The sequence below is a fragment of the Xyrauchen texanus genome, chromosome 39, assembly GCF_025860055.1.
Source record: "Xyrauchen texanus isolate HMW12.3.18 chromosome 39, RBS_HiC_50CHRs, whole genome shotgun sequence".
Classification (NCBI taxonomy): Eukaryota; Metazoa; Chordata; class Actinopteri; order Cypriniformes; family Catostomidae; genus Xyrauchen; species Xyrauchen texanus.
In genome coordinates this window covers 2,865,628-2,887,033 of record NC_068314.1, presented here as the reverse complement: position 1 = coordinate 2,887,033, position 21,406 = coordinate 2,865,628, and the positions used below count along the sequence as shown (strand labels likewise).

The window sequence follows — 21,406 nt, the reverse complement described above, 5'->3', positions numbered from 1 at the left end:
CTGTGTATATAAGCCCTGTTTGTTCTCCACTCCTTGTCGATCGTTGAATGTTGATGTTCCTATGTTTGCTCTGTTGCCTGTCCTGCCGTGTTTCCCTAGTTCCGTGTTCCTCCGTTGTGTTCCTGTTTTAGTTTCAGTTTTGTCTCCCTGTGGATGTTTTCTTTTGTTCTTGCTTGTTTTGTGTTTACTCATTTCAGTTAATAAAGAACCCGCATTTAGATCACACTCCTTGTCTGCCCTCGTCTGCATTCATAACAGCAATACTGTGCAAGAGCAAGACATGAACACTGTTAATCCCATAACAGCAAATGCTGGATGAGTTAGATAATTCACAGCACCAATTTGAACAAATAATCCTGAAACACATTTCAGGAAGTCAAGTATCAAGTAACAAATAAGTAACCATACCTTAAAGAAAAGCACTGCTTTGCACTTTAGTTGCAATTCTGTAACACACTGGCTCTTTTCTGCAACACACATGCTCCTAGACACTACACACTATTTCATACATAAGACACTTAGTTCAAAAATGAAATCTCAGGGTACCATTGGGAAAACACATCTATTCAAAATACAACACACATTGGTTAATTGAAAAGACGAAGACACACACCTGAAAATACTTACTTACAAAACTGAACACCAATCAGCCAGCTACAAAAAGGCCTCAGTTAAGCCATTTTGAGAACTTTGCAAGCATGGAGGCAGGGAGAGAGAGAGAGAGAGAGAGAGAGAGAGAGAGAGAGAGAGAGAGAGAGAGAGAGAGAGAGAGAGAGAGAGAGAGAGAGAGAGAGAGAGAGAGGAGGAAGACATGGTCGAAGAGGCCACACAAGGACCATTATTTTGGATGACATAAGAGCAACTTTGGTGGACCATGTCATAAACCATGGCCTGACTATGTCTTGTGTGTTTCTGTAAAAAAGAAACACACACAAGAACAATTTGTGGTAGCATTTTTCTACAGAATGGCTAGAAGACCTACTGGGGGTGGACACCAACGCCTGTTCACCCAACAGCAGAAACTTGCCATAGTGAACCTAGTCAGAGCAAACCATGCAATCCGTCTCCACCAGCTACAGCAACAAATACTTGCAGATAGGCAAGTATTCAACAACATAAATCGAGTAAGCATTACCACAGATGCATCTTGGTAAAGCACAACATGACCATGAAGCAATTGTACAGGGTCCCATTTGAGAGGAACAGTGTCAGGGTCAAAAAACTTGGACATGAATATGTACAGGTAAGTGTTTCAGTCCTTTAAATTTACAATACAGAATGGGTGCAGTCCAGTAACAGATGAATATGTACCACTGGATTAGTACCACATAGATACATTCCGAAAGCTACACAGGTACCTGTGTGGTGGGGTGGGTCGGTTCTGTATGTGTAGTAGTGTAGGTGTGTGCTTTGAGTAAAGCCATCCACAATATGTATTTTTTGTTACAGAGAATCTTGAACATGGATGGAGCTGCCCAGCCGCATGAATGTATTTACATTGACCAGGCTGGATTCAACCTTAGCGAAAACAGATGACGGGGACGTAATATAATTGGCCAAAGGGCAATTGTGCACGTCCCGGGGCAGCGCGGGGGAAATGTCACATTGTGTGCTGCCATAAGTCTTCGAGGGCTACTGCACCATCATGCCAAACTGGGTCCCTATAATGCGCAACACATAATCACATTTCTAGATGCACTTCATGATGCAGTTGTACAGGATGGACCAGAGCAGCCCAGGTTTGTTGTTGTCTGGGATAATGTTAGTTTTCATCGGGCTGCTCTGGTCCAGAACTAGTTCACCAACCATGATCAATTTGAAGTTGAGCACTTGCCCCCTTACTCGCCATTTCTAAATCCTATAGAGGAATGTTTTTCCGCTTGGAGATGGCGCGTATATGACCGTCAACCACATGCCCGTATGCCTCTTCTGCCGGCAATGGAACAGGCCTGCGGAGACATTGAGGTGAGGTCAATCCAGGGATGGATTCGGCACACATGGGGATATTTTCCTCGATGCTTAGCAAGAGAAGACATTGCTTGTGATGTTGATGAGATCCTGTGGCCAGACCCCAACAGACAGCAGGATCCATAAGCCCACTTGCGCACAATTGTGTTTTTCTGTGTTTACAGTAGTGTATAGTTTGTTTTATTTTGAATTAAACGAAATTTACTGTACTGTAAAATATACTACTGTAATGTAATGATTTTGAATTCAATATTTCATTTTTTGGTTGTTGTGAAAACATGCCCTCTGTGGAACTGATTAAAAACAGTGAAAACAAAAGACTGCAGTGTTTTATATAAAGCAGACTAGTGTGTTGCTGCTGATCTGAAAGTGTATTCACATGATGCATGTGAGTTTCAATTTGACAGATGTGAATGGTTTATTTCCCAGTGTTGTGTCTTATTTGCTTGTGTGTAGAGTTTTGACACAATGAGCCAAGTTTTGCAAAACGTGTTCAAGCAACGGGCAAAAACTAATGTTTACACTAACTCTGTGAGTCAGGCTGAATTACATGGTCATAAATGCCGACATTCTTTCATATTTTATTTTAACAATAGCAAATATAACATTTATGGAAAGACAATTTATATTTAAATATTCCCAGAGTTGCTCGACATAATTGCATTTTTACTAGTAATAATTCCAATGACAGAGCTCTAAAATTAAACATCTTTACAGTAATGTGATTTTTTTTTTACTAATGAATGTGAAATTAGGGTGCTCTTTAATGGAACTCTTACCGGTGAACGTTAAATTAGGGGGCTCTTTAATGGGAACTCTTACCGGTGAACGTTAAATTAGGGGGCTCTTTAATGGGAACTCTTACCGGTGAACGTTAAATTAGGGGGCTCTTTAATGGGAACTCTTACCGGTGAACGTTAAATTAGGGGGCTCTTTAATGGGAACTCTTACAAGTAAACGTTAAATTAGGGGCTCTTTAAAGGGAATTCTTACTAATAAAAATGTAATCATGATGAGTAACACTGGGAACATTAAAAGATAGTTTGGCTTTCCAGATAATGTATTCCTGTGATTTTGAATAGACCGGTCAACATGTGGCGCTGGTGTCAAGTGCATTGAACTGGTTGATGATGTCCGGGGGTTTTCAGTTTGAGCTGTAACATCAGAGCTCACAAACCGCATTGAACACTTTGAATAAAAGATTGTCCACATCATCCATGACACAAAAGCCTGAAAACAGACTGATTCATTGACTGGTCATGATATATTTGTGACATGTTGTGTAGATGCTTTTCATTCACTTCGTTCCGTTTTCGCTGAAAAGGGATTTTAATTGTTATTTCGTGATTGTACAATAATGAGAATCGGAGGAACCAGCGGCTGGTATCAACCCTTAGAAACTCGATACTTTACTTGGTTTCAGGACAGTTTATTTCATGGAGAATAATTCAGTGGTGGAAATGGTAGATTCTCGAGTGCATTATGGAGTTTTGTCTGGAGGAAACATGTCTGCAGAACATCATGATGAAGACCACACAATGACAGATGAAGAGTTTGAGTTTGTGGAGTTGATACTGACCGGTGGGTCACCCTGGGGTTTTACTGTGAGAGGAGGGCTGGAGTATCATGAACCGCTGCTCGTTACAAAGGTATTTCACTTAAGATGACTATGTTAAAACTGGAAATACTGATTATGAGATGGAGCCACAAACAGGATAAAGTACCTTTTTCTGAAGCCTGTTCTATGGTGATACCATGTTTTTGGTACATTTGCCATAGTAGTATCATGTTATTCTTTGAAGTACCCTAAAGCATCAAGGCTGCATGAATATGGTAATCATTCATTAACATCACTATAACATCTGATACCATGATACTGATACAGTACTTTTGAAATACAGGATGCGTTTGTTGTGGTTAGTATCTAAAAGTTGCATTTACTTTGTGTAAATCTAAATGTGAAAACTTTACTGTGTTATTAGCGGGTGTTGTGGAAGAAGTTTAAATGTTTGTAATTAATTGGTTAAAAGCTTGATGCATGTACTGTGCCTTCTCACTTAAAGGGACAGTTCACCCAAAATTAAAAATTCTCTCATCATTTACTCCCACTCATGCCATCCCAGATGTTTTTGACTTATTTTCTTCTTCAGAACACAAATTCATATTTTAGAAGAATATTTCAGCTCTGTAGGTCCATACAGTGCAAGTGAATGGTGACCAGAACTTTGAAGCTCCAAAAAGCAGATAAAGACAGCACAGAAGTGCCTCATAAGACTCCAGTGGTTTAATCCATGTCTTCAGAAGTGATATGAAAGGTGTGTGTGAGAAACAGATCAATATATTTTTTACTATCAATCCCCACCTTTAAGAAGCCCCAACCAGTAGGTGGCTGAATGTAAATGCGTGAAAGTGACGATTTTCTGTAATAAAATTAAATAAATAAATAATTAATAAGAAAAAACACTTACATTTCTCACCACTCCTATCATATCTCAACTGAAGACCTGCATTTACCCACTGAAGTCTTATGGATTACTTTTATGCTGCCTTTATGTGCTTTTTGGAGCTTCAAAGTTCTGGTCATCATTCACTTGCATTGTATGGACCAACAGTGCTGAAATATTCTTCTAAAAATTGTCATGGGTGCTCTGCAGATTGAAAGTCATACACATCTGGGATGTTATGAGGGTGACTAAATGATGAGAGAATTTTCCTTTTTGGATGAACTGTCCCTTTAACTCTGTTTGGTTTGAAAACATGACCTTATCAGCACATCCTGTAAAAGTCACTTTCCAGAACTGACACTCTGTGATACGCCTGCGAAAGCAGTCTGTTGGAGTGGAGATGTTTTGACATCTGTCTGCTGAAGTGAACGTATCTCTGTCTTCATCCTATGGGAGACGTGCTCAGGATATTGCGAGGAGCAGATAGCTGCTCTCTATAGACTTTTGACAGACAGATCCTTTGCCTATTTGAGTGTCCTGTTACAGTTTAGCTTGAATTACAAGAAACTCTGGGTGAATTTGCTGTATGTAAGGGGGAAAATATTTATTATGTTGCTTGAAGTTGCAATATATTTTTAATATGCAACACAGAAATTCTGGTAATTTAAATTTGTAATATATATATTTTTTAATTTTAGAAAAATGCGAAACAGATTTTCGGATCCCACTGTATATCAATATGGAGAGTTTTTGTAGCTTCTATAGGTGCAGGCAGTGCCAGGAGCCTCAGAGGAATGTGCATGATTTGTGGGGCTCAAAACATAATGATCTGCCCCATCAGCGAGCCATGAATTCTTTAAAGAGCGTTCATGAGGTGCTGGAGGGTATGTTTACCCTGGATTAAAATATATTTTTTTTAAGGCATCCGTTCTCTTATTGTGCACAAACCCCCCCAAAAAAAACACACAAAGTATCAAATCGCACATGATTTCATGGGAAGTCAGCATGTTTCCGAGGGTACCCTAGGATCAGCCACATTACAGTGACTCGCTGCCAAGCGCCATCCCCATCAGACATTATTGCCTTCCCTTGTGGTGCAATCGGAAGCTTGTTGCGAGACCCAGGTTCACATCCCACATTGTAACCAGGAAGTAATCGCTTTCACCTAATCAGTGATGAGCACCATATAGATGTTGCATTTTTCCCTCTACCTTTACGTTGTAGTCGACTGATGATTGGGTTTAGGTTTGGGTTGGCGGCTTCAGTATAATAAATATGCATTCCTCTTCAGTTTTACAGCCTGTACAGCTGAAAACAACTTGCTTTTGGCGCCCCTCTGTGGACATCACACCCAGAAAATTGGTGCTCACACGTGTCCATACGCCCAACAGCACTAACCGCTTTGGCCACTGGGGGCAGTGTTTCTCATTTCTGTAAGCACAGACCGATTTCAGCTAAAGAAAAGTCAACCTACGGTTGCCGATTTCACTGTGAGATCAGTCTGGCAACAATGCAACTGTTTGGTCTGCAGCTGTGGCCTTTGGATGTTATTGAATTAAAATGTAATTAAAAATCAAATGTTTTTAATGTAACCATGTATAATGCTTAAGCAATACTTTCAGCAGAACTCTAAAAGAGGATTTTAAAGCATTTAAATATATAATATTTTTCCACCTGTGTCGTAGTGTAAAAATTGTATTAAACTCTACTGTTAAGTTCACGTTTCACTCGTGTTATCACAACAAGCTGTCATACGTTGAGTAACTGCACTTTATCCAAAACCACGTTTTCTTTTTTCTCAGGCCACATTTCTAAACTACTGAATGTGCACTGCAGAAGGTTGCAATAAACCATCCCTGTAGCTTTTGTCTGAATTATCTCCTGACACAAGGTGTCATCTAAAGTTTCACATACTGAATTTTTAAATGCTGTACTCACGTTGCCTTTTGCCGTATCAGTGAGGAAACACAGCAGCCTGCTGATGGCAACTGATAGGATGTTATACTGTTCCTTATGTTACTTTCAGAGTAGTTTTACCACAGTGGTCATACAGGTCGAATTATACTTTCATTGTTCATGTTCGGCGCTTTAGTCCCTGCTGTTACTTTTCTAGTTGAGGACTCGGACCATGTCTTTGACTTTGAGTGGCACTTTATTGCCCAGTTATTAGAGGAGATAAAACTATTGCTGAATTTGTCCTCTGAACTAAACTAATTTAGCCCAGAAACTTTCACACCCCTGCTGAAATACATAGTTGGTCACCAGAATGTGTTTTGGATGCTGGTTGTACAGATATACCAACCAAACTTCTTAACCTGCTTAATGGTTCAGGAAGCTTTACCCATTATCAGCTGGTTTGCTGGTTAATAGCATGGCAGTGTGCGAACCAGCCCCAGACCAGCACTAAGCATCATAAACTAGCTTGGACCAGCATAGAGGCTGGTCTTTCTTTTTTGCAAGAACTGTCATCGGAGAAATCAAAAGAATCATCTTAGTCGTCTATCGTTAGGGATGGGAATCACAAGGAATTGAATGCTTCTGGTTCAGATTCTGATTCCTCTTTACGATTTCCGGTTTCTTAACAATGCCATTTACGATTCTTTTAGTACTTTTGAGAAAGAAATGTGGGAAAATAAGAAATGCAATTCAATTTGGATAAACTGACCTCAGCAGTCTGTTACCACAATGATGAGATCCTTTCATTATTCAAGAGAACATATTCTTGCAAATGGTGAACGCTATTTAGGATATTTTATTAATTAAGCATTTTCTTTATAAATACTACTAATTATAGCAAAACTCATAATGTTTATCTGTAACCACACATTGTTAAATCAGTAAGCATCCAGTAATTTCTCTGAATTCTTGTTTCAATTCTTGTCAACTCAAAATGATTGATTTTGATGATATATTTTTGTTTAACTCAAAAGAACAAGCTGAATCGGACTTCACTGTTCATACTGAATGGTTTGTGCAGTAGATTTAAAATAAAATGGATCATAAGAGTCTTTTGTTTAGGAATCAGACTACACTAATCATGCAGAATGTTTCGTGCTATTGATTCAAAAGAACCCGCTCATAAGAGTCTTTCATTCTGGTATCGGACTACACTAGTCACGCTAAATGTTTCGTGCAGTAGATAAAAAAGGCCCATAGGAGTCATGTGTTCGAGAATCAGACTTCACTGGTCACACTGAATGTTTGTGCTGTAAATTTAATTGCGGTGCACAGTGTTGCATCCACATCGGTAAAACAACAAACGTTTGAGAACTGTTCACAGAACCGAAAATCATGCAAATAAGTTGTTCCCGAATAAGAACCGTTTCTCGGTTCCCAACACTATCTATTAGTAACATTCCATTTGTGACTAAACAAAACAAAGATGGATAATGGGATGGGTTTGTTATCACTGTGGTTTGAAAATATTTTATGTAAGAAATCACTAAATGTATTTATATTTTAAATGTATTTTATAATGATGACTGCAGTTTGGTACTGATCATGTATCATTCCTGAGCAGAACTTCCCTCAAGAACAGTCAGCAGAGACACAAACCACAAGCATCCTAACATGGAAACTGCCAGGAAAATTATTCCCCACTGTGTTATCATAAATTTGACCCTCAAAAATAAAGGACTCGACAAATAATCTGTCAAATAATATTAATATTATTAATATTAATATTAAATAATGTCATTGTATCTGCAAAACTGGTGCAGATGCTCGCTGTCATGCAATCCTTAAAGGAATAGTTCAGCCTCGTGTCATTCCAAACCTTTGTGTTGATATTTCCTCAAGATCTGTCAAGTTCTAAAGAGGACAAAAAACAAACAAAAAATATCATATAAATAGTCCATATGACTTGTGTGTCATATTGCCAAATTGACTTCGTTTAGGCCTACATGGACACCAGAAAGCCGTTTAGTGCAAGAAAGATTCTTAAAGGGACAGTTCACCCCCCAAAATAGTGACCTGCAGAGGAATTGTGCTAATAGTTTCCATCTTACGACAAACTCTGGGATTCCCCCAAGGTACACTGGTGTGTATAAATGGGTACAGTTTATAGTGTATGTGCTTTTCCCAGTGTACTTCCAGAAATGTTGAATTATTTTTGCTTTGTTGACTCGCTGTTGGGCTCCACCGTATGACGTTTGTTATCTGGTCTGTTCCACGCACATGCACACTCCTCAATAACCTGTAAGAAAGGAATTAAACGTATGCATGTTTAGATAGACAGACCCAAATGTGGTTATTCGCTGCAGATTTTCCGCTCCACTGTAGCTCCCAAAACTCATTCTTCATTCATCATATTAGAACTCGCTGTTGTTATAAACACTTTGTGTGTTTGTTTGTTTGTTTAGGTGGAAGATGGAAGTCCAGCGTCACTGGGTCGACTTCAGATCGGTGATGAGATTGTCAGCGTGAACTCGCTTCTTCTCAGTGGATACAGACAGGAGGCCATTTGTCTGGTGAAGAGCTCTCATAAGATGCTCTCTCTGGGAATAAAACGGTAGGACGTGATTCTCACACTCACACTGCATGTTGCATCCTTTTCTAATTGAATTGATATTATCAGGGAGCATAACAATTTGTGTGAAATGCTGAATAGAATTTGGTACATAAAACTTCTGCAGAAGGGGAACATGAATGAGCAACATTAAAATTGTGCTGGATTTTCAACCCAACCATTCCAGTTTTCCTCAGACATTCCTTTTTTTGTTATGCTGTAGTGTTTGTGGATGATACTGTTGCCAGACCACAGAGTTACAGTCTGCTCTGTGTTTATGGAGTGGATTGTGTTGAATCACAAAGGTGGGTTGGGCTGTGAGGTGTTGAGTTTCTGCCTGTATCCTAACACATGCTGCCCCGTCTGTAAATGAAAGGTGTTTGAAACTCTCAATTGTTTTTAATTGAAAAATATTAGAATTATTTTGGAGATGTTCTATTTGATCTCACTTGAAAGTGTTGTCTGATAGCATGGTATTACAATAGTATTGCCTTTAAGGACAGAATTCAGGGCTGATTTTACACTTTATTAACTTTAACCCTTTGTAAACAAGCATTAACCGAGAATTAAACTCATATCGGACACATTTGCTCGCTTTTGGCTGAAATTAATAATATTTTTGCCTGTTCTAATAACTGCTACATCATAGTCATAATGTCCCAGACCAGCATGCCATTCAGTTTCATTCATCTTTCATCTTTTCAAATACCACCACCCTCCCCAATGAACCATTCTTGAAATGAAGGAGCACCTTTTAACTTCCATCTTCTTTCCCACTTCATTGAAGGAATGGTGAAAGAAAACTCTCCTGTTTTATATATCTGGCAAGTAGTGTCGCTGCTTTGTCTCCCGACCCAAAGTATGCCTGTCTTGCTCTGAATAACCAAAACTAAACCTCCTGTGACAGAACAGCATGGTATGTATACTTTAGCTGAGTCAACTCTCTAAGACCATTGGATGACATTCAGCGCTTTATCTCTGTTTCAGCACTTTTAAGACTCTTTTCCAATTTTTTGAATTCCTGTGCTTTGATCTTTTTAATGAGTGAGGCATATTGTATGATCCACCCTGTAAGGACTGCCTTAAGCACCTCCCATGCCACGCCCATGGAGGACATTGAGGACAAATTGGTTTCTACATAAACTTTAACTTCTGTCATCGGTCTGTCTTCTTAAATTTGAATCATTGCCCCCAGTGGCCAAAGCTGGAAGTGTGGTTGAATACATTAGCACATGTGGCTCCAATTTCTAGGTGAAATGTCCACAAAGTGGAGCCAAAACGAGTTGTATTTTTAATGTAATAATGTTTTTTTAACTCTACCCTCTAACCCAGCGGTGCTCATTATGTCCATCACAATTGAGTGGTCGATCGCAAGACAACCACTGGTCGATCTCGTTAAAGGGTCAAACGGTAAAAGGAGAGAGAAACTACTCAAATTACGAAAGTATTTAAGACTTTATTTCCTCACTGTGGCCCCAACGCGAGTTGATTTCCAAAACGTAGGATGGCATGAGGTATTCCTCATGAATATAGATGACTCTTTCCCTGCCATCCAACGTTTCGGAAACTCGCCCCCTGCGTACTGTCTGACAGACGGCTTATTTTTGTTTGCTTGTGTGTTGTGAGAGCGCTCATGGTAATGTGGATACGGGGCTGTGTGATGATTTCAAAATGCCTGTCTTGGCATGGGATTGATAGAAACACAGTCAGTTATGTACAGTAGGTCTGAAGTAAGCATAAACACCAAGACAAAAAAAGCTGCAAAATATTGGATCTGTGCATTAGGAATCGCAGTGTAAATGCAGAATGATAGACCTGCCATTGTCTTTATTATTAACAACAATAACAAGGAAACCATTCATTGCTCTTGGCTGGATACATTTATGAGCTTTAAAATTAAATATTAATGTATTATAATCATACAGTGAAGACCTGTAATCCCTGAGAAAGATTGTTTACTTGAATACTTGAAACTGTTAGAAATTCTGAACGTTTCTGAATTAAACGTTTTTACACACTAAAACGTTTTGTGTGTAAAAAGTTTTAGTGTGTAAACTAAAAAAAACATATCTTTTCTCTTAAGTTTTGGCCTTCCATCCACACTGAGACGGCGTTCTTGTCCAGCGAAAACTGAGCTTTTTGAAAACGCTATCCCAACTGGGTAAATTTGAAAATGCCGTCTTCGCGTTGTAGTGTCGACTCAAACCAATCAAGATGATGGCCAATAATATATTGGCATTGTTGTGCCTGCTATCTACTTTGATAGCGTTGTTAAAGATAAACGTTACCTTGTACAAGCTTAACATTGCATTCCTTCAAAGGCGACGGTCCAGGAATTTTTCTCTGAATTTGTGTCCAGCAGCGAAACAAGACGATAATTGCGTTTCAGACTTTATGATTGAATGAATGAACGTTACATTTATATAGCGCTTTTCGGACACTACACTCAAAGCGCTTTACACAGTGAACGGGACTCTCCTCAACCACCAGCAGTGTGCAGCATCCACCTGGATGATGTGACAGCAGCCATACTGCACCAGTACACTCACTACACACCAGCTACTGGTGCAGAGGAGAGAGATACAGCCAATTGATGGATGGGTATATGGAACGGCGATTTCTCGTATGTACAGATTGGATGAGCAATTTTTTTATACCATTTTTAGCTTTTGTGATCAAGTCTGAAGCTGCCAGTTTCCAGTCAGAAATCAATATGACTATTGCGAGTAGGTGACTCTTTTATTTGACAAAGTGGAACAAAAGGGGCATCATTATTGTGTTGTGGTGCACGGCTACACGCTATCACACAGAAGAAGCATGAAGGACAACTATAGTGTCCTGTTGGGCTTCATACATTTCGAATGCTGCAGTTTAGGGGCTTTTAAATCTCGTGTTTTCCTCAGACAGCTTGTGGAATGTTGTCACCAGTGGTCTTATGGGAATCTGAGTGTAAGCCGATGGGATGCCCCATGAGTCACCCGGAGGTCTAATGAGGTAATGAGACTGAAGAGGAAGGTGAAATGTCCTGCTGGAGCTGTTGTTTGGTAATGAGACGGAAATTCTATTCAATTAACGGACAGTAGACATAATTCATATTTAACAAAATTACACTAATCTGTATTTTACTAAGGATTACTCAATTCAGTTTGATGGAATTTTGTTATAACTTTGAAACGTGTAAATCATGAAATAATGTTTTGTAGTGTGGAATACAAGTCTAAAAAAACAGATTAAGTAAATGATTGTTGCATAATTGATTTCACTCATGCATGACTGTACACAAACACATTGTTACTGACAACAGACACCTCAATCACAGCTCGTGAGTCACTGTGGAGCCCTTTAGTGGCAGTGATGAGATCTGCATGTATTCATCACAATGAAGTGACGATCAAGTGAAAGTCTAGTTAAGTTTTAAAGTTTAGATAAAGTTTAGATTTGATATTTTTGGATTCCTGATTTCAAAAGAAGGCCTGTTGCATTTCTGAAGACATGACTTTGATCTAAGTGTGACCAAATGACAAAGTTTCTGTTGTCAGCACGAGACATTCGCAGCACATTTCACGTTTGTAATGTGATGCATTACTGTCAGGTATTGTTTGGATGGTAAAAGTGGGTGTTACATATCAGGAAGGACTCCGGCCTGAATGTGAGTTTGGATTTTGTGCACAAAAAAATAAAAAATTGTCCTGAGTGAAATGTCCTACAAAATGTGCACATTGTTGTAACTTTGTAATCCATTACATCTGACTTTATAGCGCCTATTATGGGATGTCTTTATGCTCATCTCTGTTAATGGACGTTGTTGCAGACTGTTTTAGACATAATACAGCAATAAGCCATGTTTCCGTCATTTTACAATGAGGAAAGAGTGTTTTTATCCACGACGCAATGTGGATTAGTTTGATATAAGACACCAATATTCACTAAACATTTGAACAAGTAATATAGTTCATTAACTATAGGCTGTTAGAATGTGCAGTCACAGATGTGCGTTTATATATATTTTACAAAATACCAATTTTGTATTTTAACTAAATTAAGCGGCACAAAATTTTTAAGCATATTATCTACTAAAACGTACAAACATTATCAATACTACTGTCTCAGAGTCACGTAGCACTCATGTCATGTGCTGGAGCTGCCTGAACCCTGAATCCAATTACTCACAGCTAAGATTTACCACCAGGAGAACAACAAGGATAAAATGAAACCGAATGTTTTTTTTTATTACAAACGGTACTTTTATAGACACCGTACATATATGGTTTGGGACTGCCTTTTGTCCATTTCAAAAGCATGTTTTTGTGATGTCTGTGTAAATCTGTATCCGTCACCCCTCCGGTTAGAGGAATGGATGAGTCCATTACCTAGGTGAGTTCACTCCGCCTGCTGTGATTGGCTGTAGGGTGTGAGCCCATTGTTTTGCACTTTGGGAACATAGTAAGCAAACAAAACAGTCTGAACTCAGTCAGTGTGCAGCAGAATACACTATGAAGACCTCTGGATGGGAAAACTGCCCTCCTAGATTCAGCTAAACAGGTATCAGCTCTTTAAACTCTTATAGATACTCTTTTATGATGACTGATTGTCCCGTGACCTTTTTCACACCTTTACCTGTGCTTTGCGTGCTTTAAATATATTTTTGTGCATTTTTAATGTCAAGAAAAGTCTATTACTGCAAAAAAAAATCTAATTTTAAAATCTAATAACATATTTTTGTCTTGATTTCCAGTAAAATTATCTACAAATTATTAAAACAAGATACAGTTACTTGAGAAACAAGAAGTATCAGGATAAGACAGCACTTGTTTTCAGAGAATAAATTGAAATAAGTTTACTTTTCTTATCGGTGAGTAGTTTTTTTTTGTATTTTTTTTAACTAACTAACTCTTGTTAGATTTAGGTAAATGCAGCTTGTTTTAACCTCATTGAGACCCCTGAGTGTGACTGCTGCAAGCATTTTTCATTTCCCTTTTTGATTTGGAAGCACCTAAACATGCAAAAATATATATAAATATATATATATATATATATATATATATATATATATATATATATATATATATATTGAGAGAGAGAGAGCAAATAGTTAATCTAAAAATGTGTATGTCCTCATATGTAGACAGTGAAACTACATTTTAATTTTAAATAATACAGCTATAGAAAGTCAGATTTCTTTTATCAAATAGTTTATTATGTGTCCGGGAGTGTTTGTTGGTTATTCATGTTTTTGAGACGTTACAGACGTTACAGCAGATTTCTGTAAAGCTCAATAATTAATTCAGATTCACAGTAATGTCCAGCATCATCCAATCACTGTCAACCATGTTCAAATAAAGTGATCCATTATAAATAGTGTGTCAAACATGTTGAGTGTCCAAACATCATCTGCAGCCTGAAACTGAACTTTTGATCCGATTTTAGGAGTGAACGCACTTAACTGTATAGAGAGATATAGGATGCTCCCTTGCTCCCTATTTAGTGAATGACTTAACCTCCAGTGTGCTGTCTGTCTGCACTGGTCTCAGAACAGTTATAGGAGAGCAATAGGATGCTCTCTTGCTCCCTATGTAGTGCATGACTTAACCTCCAGTGTGCTGTCTGTCTGCACTGATCTCAGAACAGTTATAGGAGAGCTATAGGATGCTCCCTTGCTCCCTATGTAGTGAACGACTTAACCTCCAGTGTGCTGTCTGTCTGCACTGGTCTCAGAACAGTTATAGGAGAGCTATAGGATGCTCCCTTGCTCCCTATGTAGTGAACGACTTAACATCCAGTGTGCTGTCTGTCTGCACTGGTCTCAGAACAGTTATAGGAGAGCTATAGGATGCTCCCTTGCTCCCTATGTAGTGAACGACTTAACCTCCAGTGTGCTGTCTGTCTGCACTGGTCTCAGAACAGTTATAGGAGAGCTATAGGATGCACCCTTGCTCCCTATTTAGTGAACGACTTAACCTCCAGTGTGCTGTCTGTCTGCACTGATCTCAGAACAGTTATAGGAGAGATATAGGATGCTCCCTTGCTCCCTATTTAGTGCATGACTTAACCTCCAGTGTGCTGTCTGTCTGCACTGGTCTCAGAACAGTTATAGGAGAGCTATAGGATGCGCCCTTGCTCCCTATTTAGTGCATGACTTAACCTCCAGTGTGCTGTCTGTCTGCACTGGTCTCAGAAAAGTTATAGAGAGCTATAGGATGCGCCCTTGCTCCCTATTTAGTGAATGATTTAACCTTCAGTGTGCTGTCTGTCTGCACTGGTCTCAGAACAGTTATAGGAGAGCTATAGGATGCACCCTTGCTCCCTATTTAGTGAACGACTTAACCTCCAGTGTGCTGTCTGTCTGCACTGATCTCAGAACAGTTATAGGAGAGATATAGGATGCTCCCTTGCTCCCTATTTAGTGCATGACTTAACCTCCAGTGTGCTGTCTGTCTGCACTGGTCTCAGAACAGTTATAGGAGAGCTATAGGATGCGCCCTTGCTCCCTATTTAGTGCATGACTTAACCTCCAGTGTGCTGTCTGTCTGCACTGGTCTCAGAAAAGTTATAGAGAGCTATAGGATGCGCCCTTGCTCCCTATTTAGTGAATGATTTAACCTTCAGTGTGCTGTCTGTCTGCACTGGTCTCAGAACAGTCTGAAATGCACCTTATGTTCATCCTAACTCCATATAAAGCTTCTGAAAGCACATTTTCAGCTTTTGCATGAAATCATTTATTCTCAATGTGATAATGTAGTAAATATATATAAATGCATTTATTAATGTTAATGAATAGAACCATACTGTACAGTGATAACAAAATAAAATATAACATAATTGTATTAAAATGAAACAAAATGACCCACATATGTGTTAATGTTGAAAATTATTCACATATGCTTTTTCAACTTTTGAGGGAATAATGTCCCATTTTCCACATATGCGGCCTTCATGTTTATCAGCACGTGACACGCAAAACATTTATGCATTTTTTAAAGCGGCATATGAAATGAAACCAGTGACTCGACTCTTTACAACCAAACCGGTTTCAATCAAAAAACTTAAAGGGGTTTCTTACCAGAGGCTCTTGTGTTGGCGCTGCGCCCGTAGGAGCGCTTCATGGAAATCAATGGCATGTTGTTGTGTCACGTGATGCGGCTAAGACAACAGTTAACCCTTAAATGACAGTGTAGACTCTTGTGAACAGTGTTCTTCAGTTTTAATTACGTTTAAGTTTAAATTATGTGTTGCATAAAGCGAAGCCAAAATACAACATCCACACATGTGGACACAGGTCGCACGAGATTAAAGAAAATATTCTGGGTTCAAAACAAGTTAACCTCAATCAACAGTATTTGTGGCATAAAGTTGATCACCACAAAAATGTATTTAAATTTGTCCCTCCTTTTCTTTAATAAAAGCACAAATGTGTGTTCCAGTGAGACTCTTACAATGGAAGTCAATGGGGTTTAATCTGTAACATTAAAATACTGTTTCAAAAGTATAGACACATAAACAATATGTGTGTTAACATGATTTTACTGTCATTAAATCACTTACTGACCACATCTGTGTGAAGATACAGACAATTAAACAACTTAATTACCATGACAACGTAATGCCATAAAACCCTTAAACTCTAAAATTGCAGTAAAAATTAAGATTTAAACAACTTTACAAGTTTAACAGAAGAATTAATGTAAGTGCTTTTATAAAATTATGAGCTTCACATTTCTGCCTTTAAACCCTCCAAAAACTGCCCCATTGACTTCCATTGTAAGAGTGTCACTGGAACACACATCTGTGCTTTATTAAAGAAAAAGAGGGACAAATCTAAATGACTTTTGGTTTTAATCAACATTATGCCACACATTCTGTAGATTGAGCTTAATTTAGCATTTTTGATCAATAATTATTTGTGCTTCATCTTTATTTCTTCAACATACTAGGCAACATGACCGAAACTGTTATCACAGAATGAGATTATAAAGTGTAGACTTGATTTTGAAGCGTTTGATTGGTCGTCAGCCCACATCATCTCGGACTGTCCTTAGTTGCCATGACACCTGTTGCATCATGAGCTTGTTTGACGAGTGCTTGTAAAGCTCATGGATTTGAAACGTGGCTTTATTTAGAGACTGTAAGAGAAACTACAGCTTCCAGAGTTGATCTCATGTGGGCGATTGGTTATGTTTAGGTATGCTTGTCCTCACAGTATTGAAGATTTAGGTTTGGTTTAGGAAGCTGTTCCCAGAGGAACAATTTGCTAACAGATGAGATGTTAAGGAGATCCCATTTTTGATCTCTTACAGAAATTGCTTTGTTTTTACTTTAATTGCTCTCTGTTCTGATCGTCTGTGATCTTAGTCTTGAAAATGATGAAGTTTGCTCTCAGGATTGGAGGAGAGTTCATGAGGACTTTGAGGTTTAACCAGCTCGCTGTGAGATTCCTCTTAACTCCGATCTCTCTTCTCGCCTGACGCAGCACATATACTGCAGATATTCTGTTTGTGTGAGGAACGCAGGTGGAAACGTGCGCTGATCGCTTCTGATGTCCTCCTTTTGACAGCTGGGCAGGATTAAATGGTTAAATTGACTTTCTCTCTTCTGTGGAACACTAAAGGGGATGTTAATAGGCAGGATGTGACCTGTCACTTTCATTGCATCTTTTTTTCTCCAAACAATGAAAGTGTGTAGTTACAGAACTACAGCATATTTGAGATATCATACTTTGATACCACTCTTCTGGACTCTGATTTCTGTAGCTCGTAGTATGTTTATTGTATGAAGTATATTTAATCATCTCCTTCTTGTCTTATTTGATTAGACTGCAAAAAGTCCTTTTCTATTTTAAGAAAGAATGTCTTAATGCCACTTGCTAGGTTTAATGTGGAACATAATGAGGTCATGTGACAACAATGTCGTACTACTAAACATCATAGGACTGTTTGAAATGTTTATTGTGAAATAATGCATTATTTTACATACTATTTAGCAGACTGTACACTGAGCAGTATGCTGTATTCTGTTTCAAACATAGCCAATGACATTAATATAAGTAATTTCCAGAAATCTAATTATGAACATGTAGAGTCATTTTAGAGCTTAGGAATATCTTTAGGACCAGTACTGAAATATTCTGTAGATGTATTATATTAGTACCCGCAGTGGCACACAGTCAGTCAGGCTTTATGTGCCCTCTATCGTCAGTAATCCTGCCTGTGATTATCACCGCACTTTCTATTGTGTTGTGTCTGTCTGACTCTATTCAGTATGTAGTCCAGGATCATGTCTGCGCTCTTCATGGTGACTCAGCTATCAAAGAATTTCACTAGATGTTAATTATCCTGTTTAACTCTAGAAAATATGTGGGGTCAACTTTCATCACAAAATAAGAAAAAATCAATAATTAAAAACATATATATATATACAGTGCTGTGAATAAGTATTTGCCCCATCCTGATTTCTTCTGTTTTTGTGTATATCTCATACTAAATTGTTCCAAAAATTCAAACTAAATCTACAGCAAAACAAAGGCAATCTGAGTAAACACAAAATACAGTTTTTAAATAATAATGTTATTTACTGAAGCAAAAAAAGTTATCCAATACCAACTGGGTCTGTGTGAAACCATTAGTTACTAAATCCCCAAATCTATATAACTGCATTCATAATGGGGTTCAGCTGGACTAGACACACCCAGACCTGATTACTGCCGGCTCTATTCAATCTAATCAACACCTACATAGAACTTTTTCAGCTGCATGAAGTTGTACCTGTAGCACACTATGCCAAGATCGAAAGAAATCCCAGAAATGATGTGGAAAAAGGTGATTGAAATCAGTCTGGAAAGGGTTTCAGAGCAATTTCAAAGGCTCTGGGACTCCAAAGAACCCCAGTGAGAGTCATTATCTCCAAATGGAGAAAACTCGGCACAGTAGTGAACCTTCCCAGAAATTCCTCCAAGAGCACAGCTTCCAGGCTCATCCAGGAAGTCACAAAAAAGCCAAGGACAACATCCAAGGAACTGTAGGCCTGTCACGCATCATTAAAGGTCACTGTTCATGTCTTCACTATCAGGAAGACACTGGCCAAAAATGGCATCCATGGAAGTGTGTTGAGGTGAAAATCACTGTTAAACCAGAACAACATCAAAGCTCGTCTGAACACACCTTGATGATCCTCAAACCTTTGGGGAGAATGTTCTGTGGACTGATGAGTTGAAACTGGAACTGTTTGGAAGACAGGTGTCCCGTTACATCTGGCATAAATCCAACACAGAATTCTACAAAAATAACATCATACCTACGGTCAAGTATGTTGGTGGTCATGTGATGGTGTGGGGATGCTTTGCTGCTTCAGAGCGAATTGCAATAATTGAGGGAAACATGAATTCTTTCAGAAAAACCTAAAGGAGAATGTCCTGTCATCAGTCCGTGAGATGAAGCTCAAGCACAGCTGGATTATGCAGCAAGACATTGATCCAAAGCATAGGAGTAAGTCCACCTCTGAATGACTCAAAAGAAACAACATTAAAGTTTTGGAGTGGTAAAAGTCAAAGTCCAATTGAGATGCTGTGGCAGGACCTTAAATGGGCAATTCATGCTCAAACTCTCCAGTGTGGCTGAACTAAAGCAGTTCTGCAAAGAAGAGTGAGCCAAAACTCCCCACAGTGTTGTGAAAGACTGATGAGTTATCAGAATCGTTTGATTGCAGTTGATGCTGCTAAAGGTGGCACAACCAGCTATTAAGTTTAAGGGGGCAGTTATTTTTTGAAAACTGTGTTTTGTGTTTTCTCAGGTTGCCTTTTGTTTTGTGTTATATCTCATTTGAAGATCTAAAAGAATTTAGTATGAAAAATACACGAAAATAAGAATTTTTACAGCACTGTATATATATATATATATATACTATACTCCCACCACTTTATTAGGTATTCCAGTCTATCTACTTATTCATGCGATTGTCTAATCAGCCAATCATGTGTCAGCACTGCACTGTATAAAATCATGCAGATACAGGTCAGGAGCTTCAGTTAATGTTCACATCAACTATCAGAATTGGGGTAAAATGTGATCTCAGTGATTTGGACCGTGGCATGATTGTTGGTGCCAGACGGGCTGGTTTGAGTATTTCTGGGATTTTCACACACAACAGTCTCTAGAATTTACTCTGAATGGTGCCAAAAACAAAAAACATCCAGTGAGCGGCAGTTCTGTGGACGGGAACGTCTTGTTCCCATCCACAGAACGATCAGAGGAGAATGTCCAGACTGGTCCAATCAGATAGGAAGGTGACAGTAACTCAAATAACCACATATAGCAACAGTTCTATGCAGAAAAGTATTTCTGAACACAACACGTTGAACATTGAGACGGATGGGCTACAGCAACAGAAGACCCCTCCGCTACTCTCAGCTTAGAACGGGTAACTGAGGCTGTTGTGGGCACAGGCTCCCCAAAACTTGACAGTAGACGATTGGAACAACATTGCTTGGTGTGACAAATCTGGATTTCTGCTGAGATACACAAACTGTAGGCCCACTGTATCCTCAGTTTTCTGTTCTTGGCTGACAGAAGAGGAACTCTTTGTTGAGATTATTGTTTTGCAAATCACTCCAGATTTGCACATCTTTTTTAGTATTATATTTGTCTCTCAAAAGTAGAAATACTGCATTTATCTGTCTGTAAGTTTTTGTAGAAATATGTCTGTTCTGTAAATACGTGAAAAGTACAAATCTCACAATGAATGAATACTGTCAATCCGGGGAGATGGTGAACACGGTTGATTGTTTAAAGTACTTTGGGACCTTGATTGATCTAACTTTTTCGAATAATGTCAGTCTCATTTGTAAAAAAGCAAATCAGAGGCTATTCTTGCTGTGGAAGTTGAGAGAGTTTGCTGCTAGTCAAGGTGTCCTGCACAGAGTCCTTGTATACCAGCCTAATTGAAAGTACGTTATTGTTCAACATAACAGTTTGGTACAGACAACTTACTTTGGCAAATAATACAAAACTGGGTAGGTTTGTTAAAATAGCTGGGAAAGTTGTGGGTGCCAAACAGAAATCATTGGATGACCTATAGAACATGATGGGACACAGAAAAGCCTTGTCGATCACAAATGACGCAACACATCCTCTAAATAATCAATTTCAGCTTCTTCCATCAGGACGGCGTTATAGGGTACCGAAGTCAACAAAGTCCATTTATAAAATATCCTTTGTTCCATGTGCAATAGGCCTCCTTAACAAAACAAAGGCGAAAGCAAGAGTTTTCAAGGGTGCACTAATGGCGTAATTTGAATTATAATTAAATAAATAAATAAAAACAATTTGTACTGTATGTGTTGCTTTTAGAAATGTGTTGTTTCGTGTGGAGTAAATGTAATTGTTTGTGTTTTGTTTCGAGACCAAAGAACCATTTTCAGCCATGTCTGGACAGTTAACTAAACTAAACTAAATCCAATCATACAGCCGAATAGTTCAGCATTTCTGTTGATTAATGT

The 21,406-nt window shown here is 38.6% G+C and overlaps 1 protein-coding gene across 1 annotated transcript in view; it reads left to right on the top strand.

Annotated features, from left to right (window-relative positions):
• The first annotated feature begins 3,175 nt into the window (after positions 1-3,175).
• The window catches only part of LOC127632369 (protein Shroom2-like), a 32,223-nt gene continuing 13,992 nt past the window's right edge, over positions 3,176-21,406 (top strand). The window contains exons 1-2 of the mRNA XM_052110922.1: positions 3,176-3,617; positions 8,774-8,922. Coding sequence (XP_051966882.1) covers positions 3,405-3,617; positions 8,774-8,922 — 362 coding nt within the window. The 5' untranslated portion in view covers positions 3,176-3,404. The remainder of the gene's footprint in view (positions 3,618-8,773; positions 8,923-21,406) is intronic.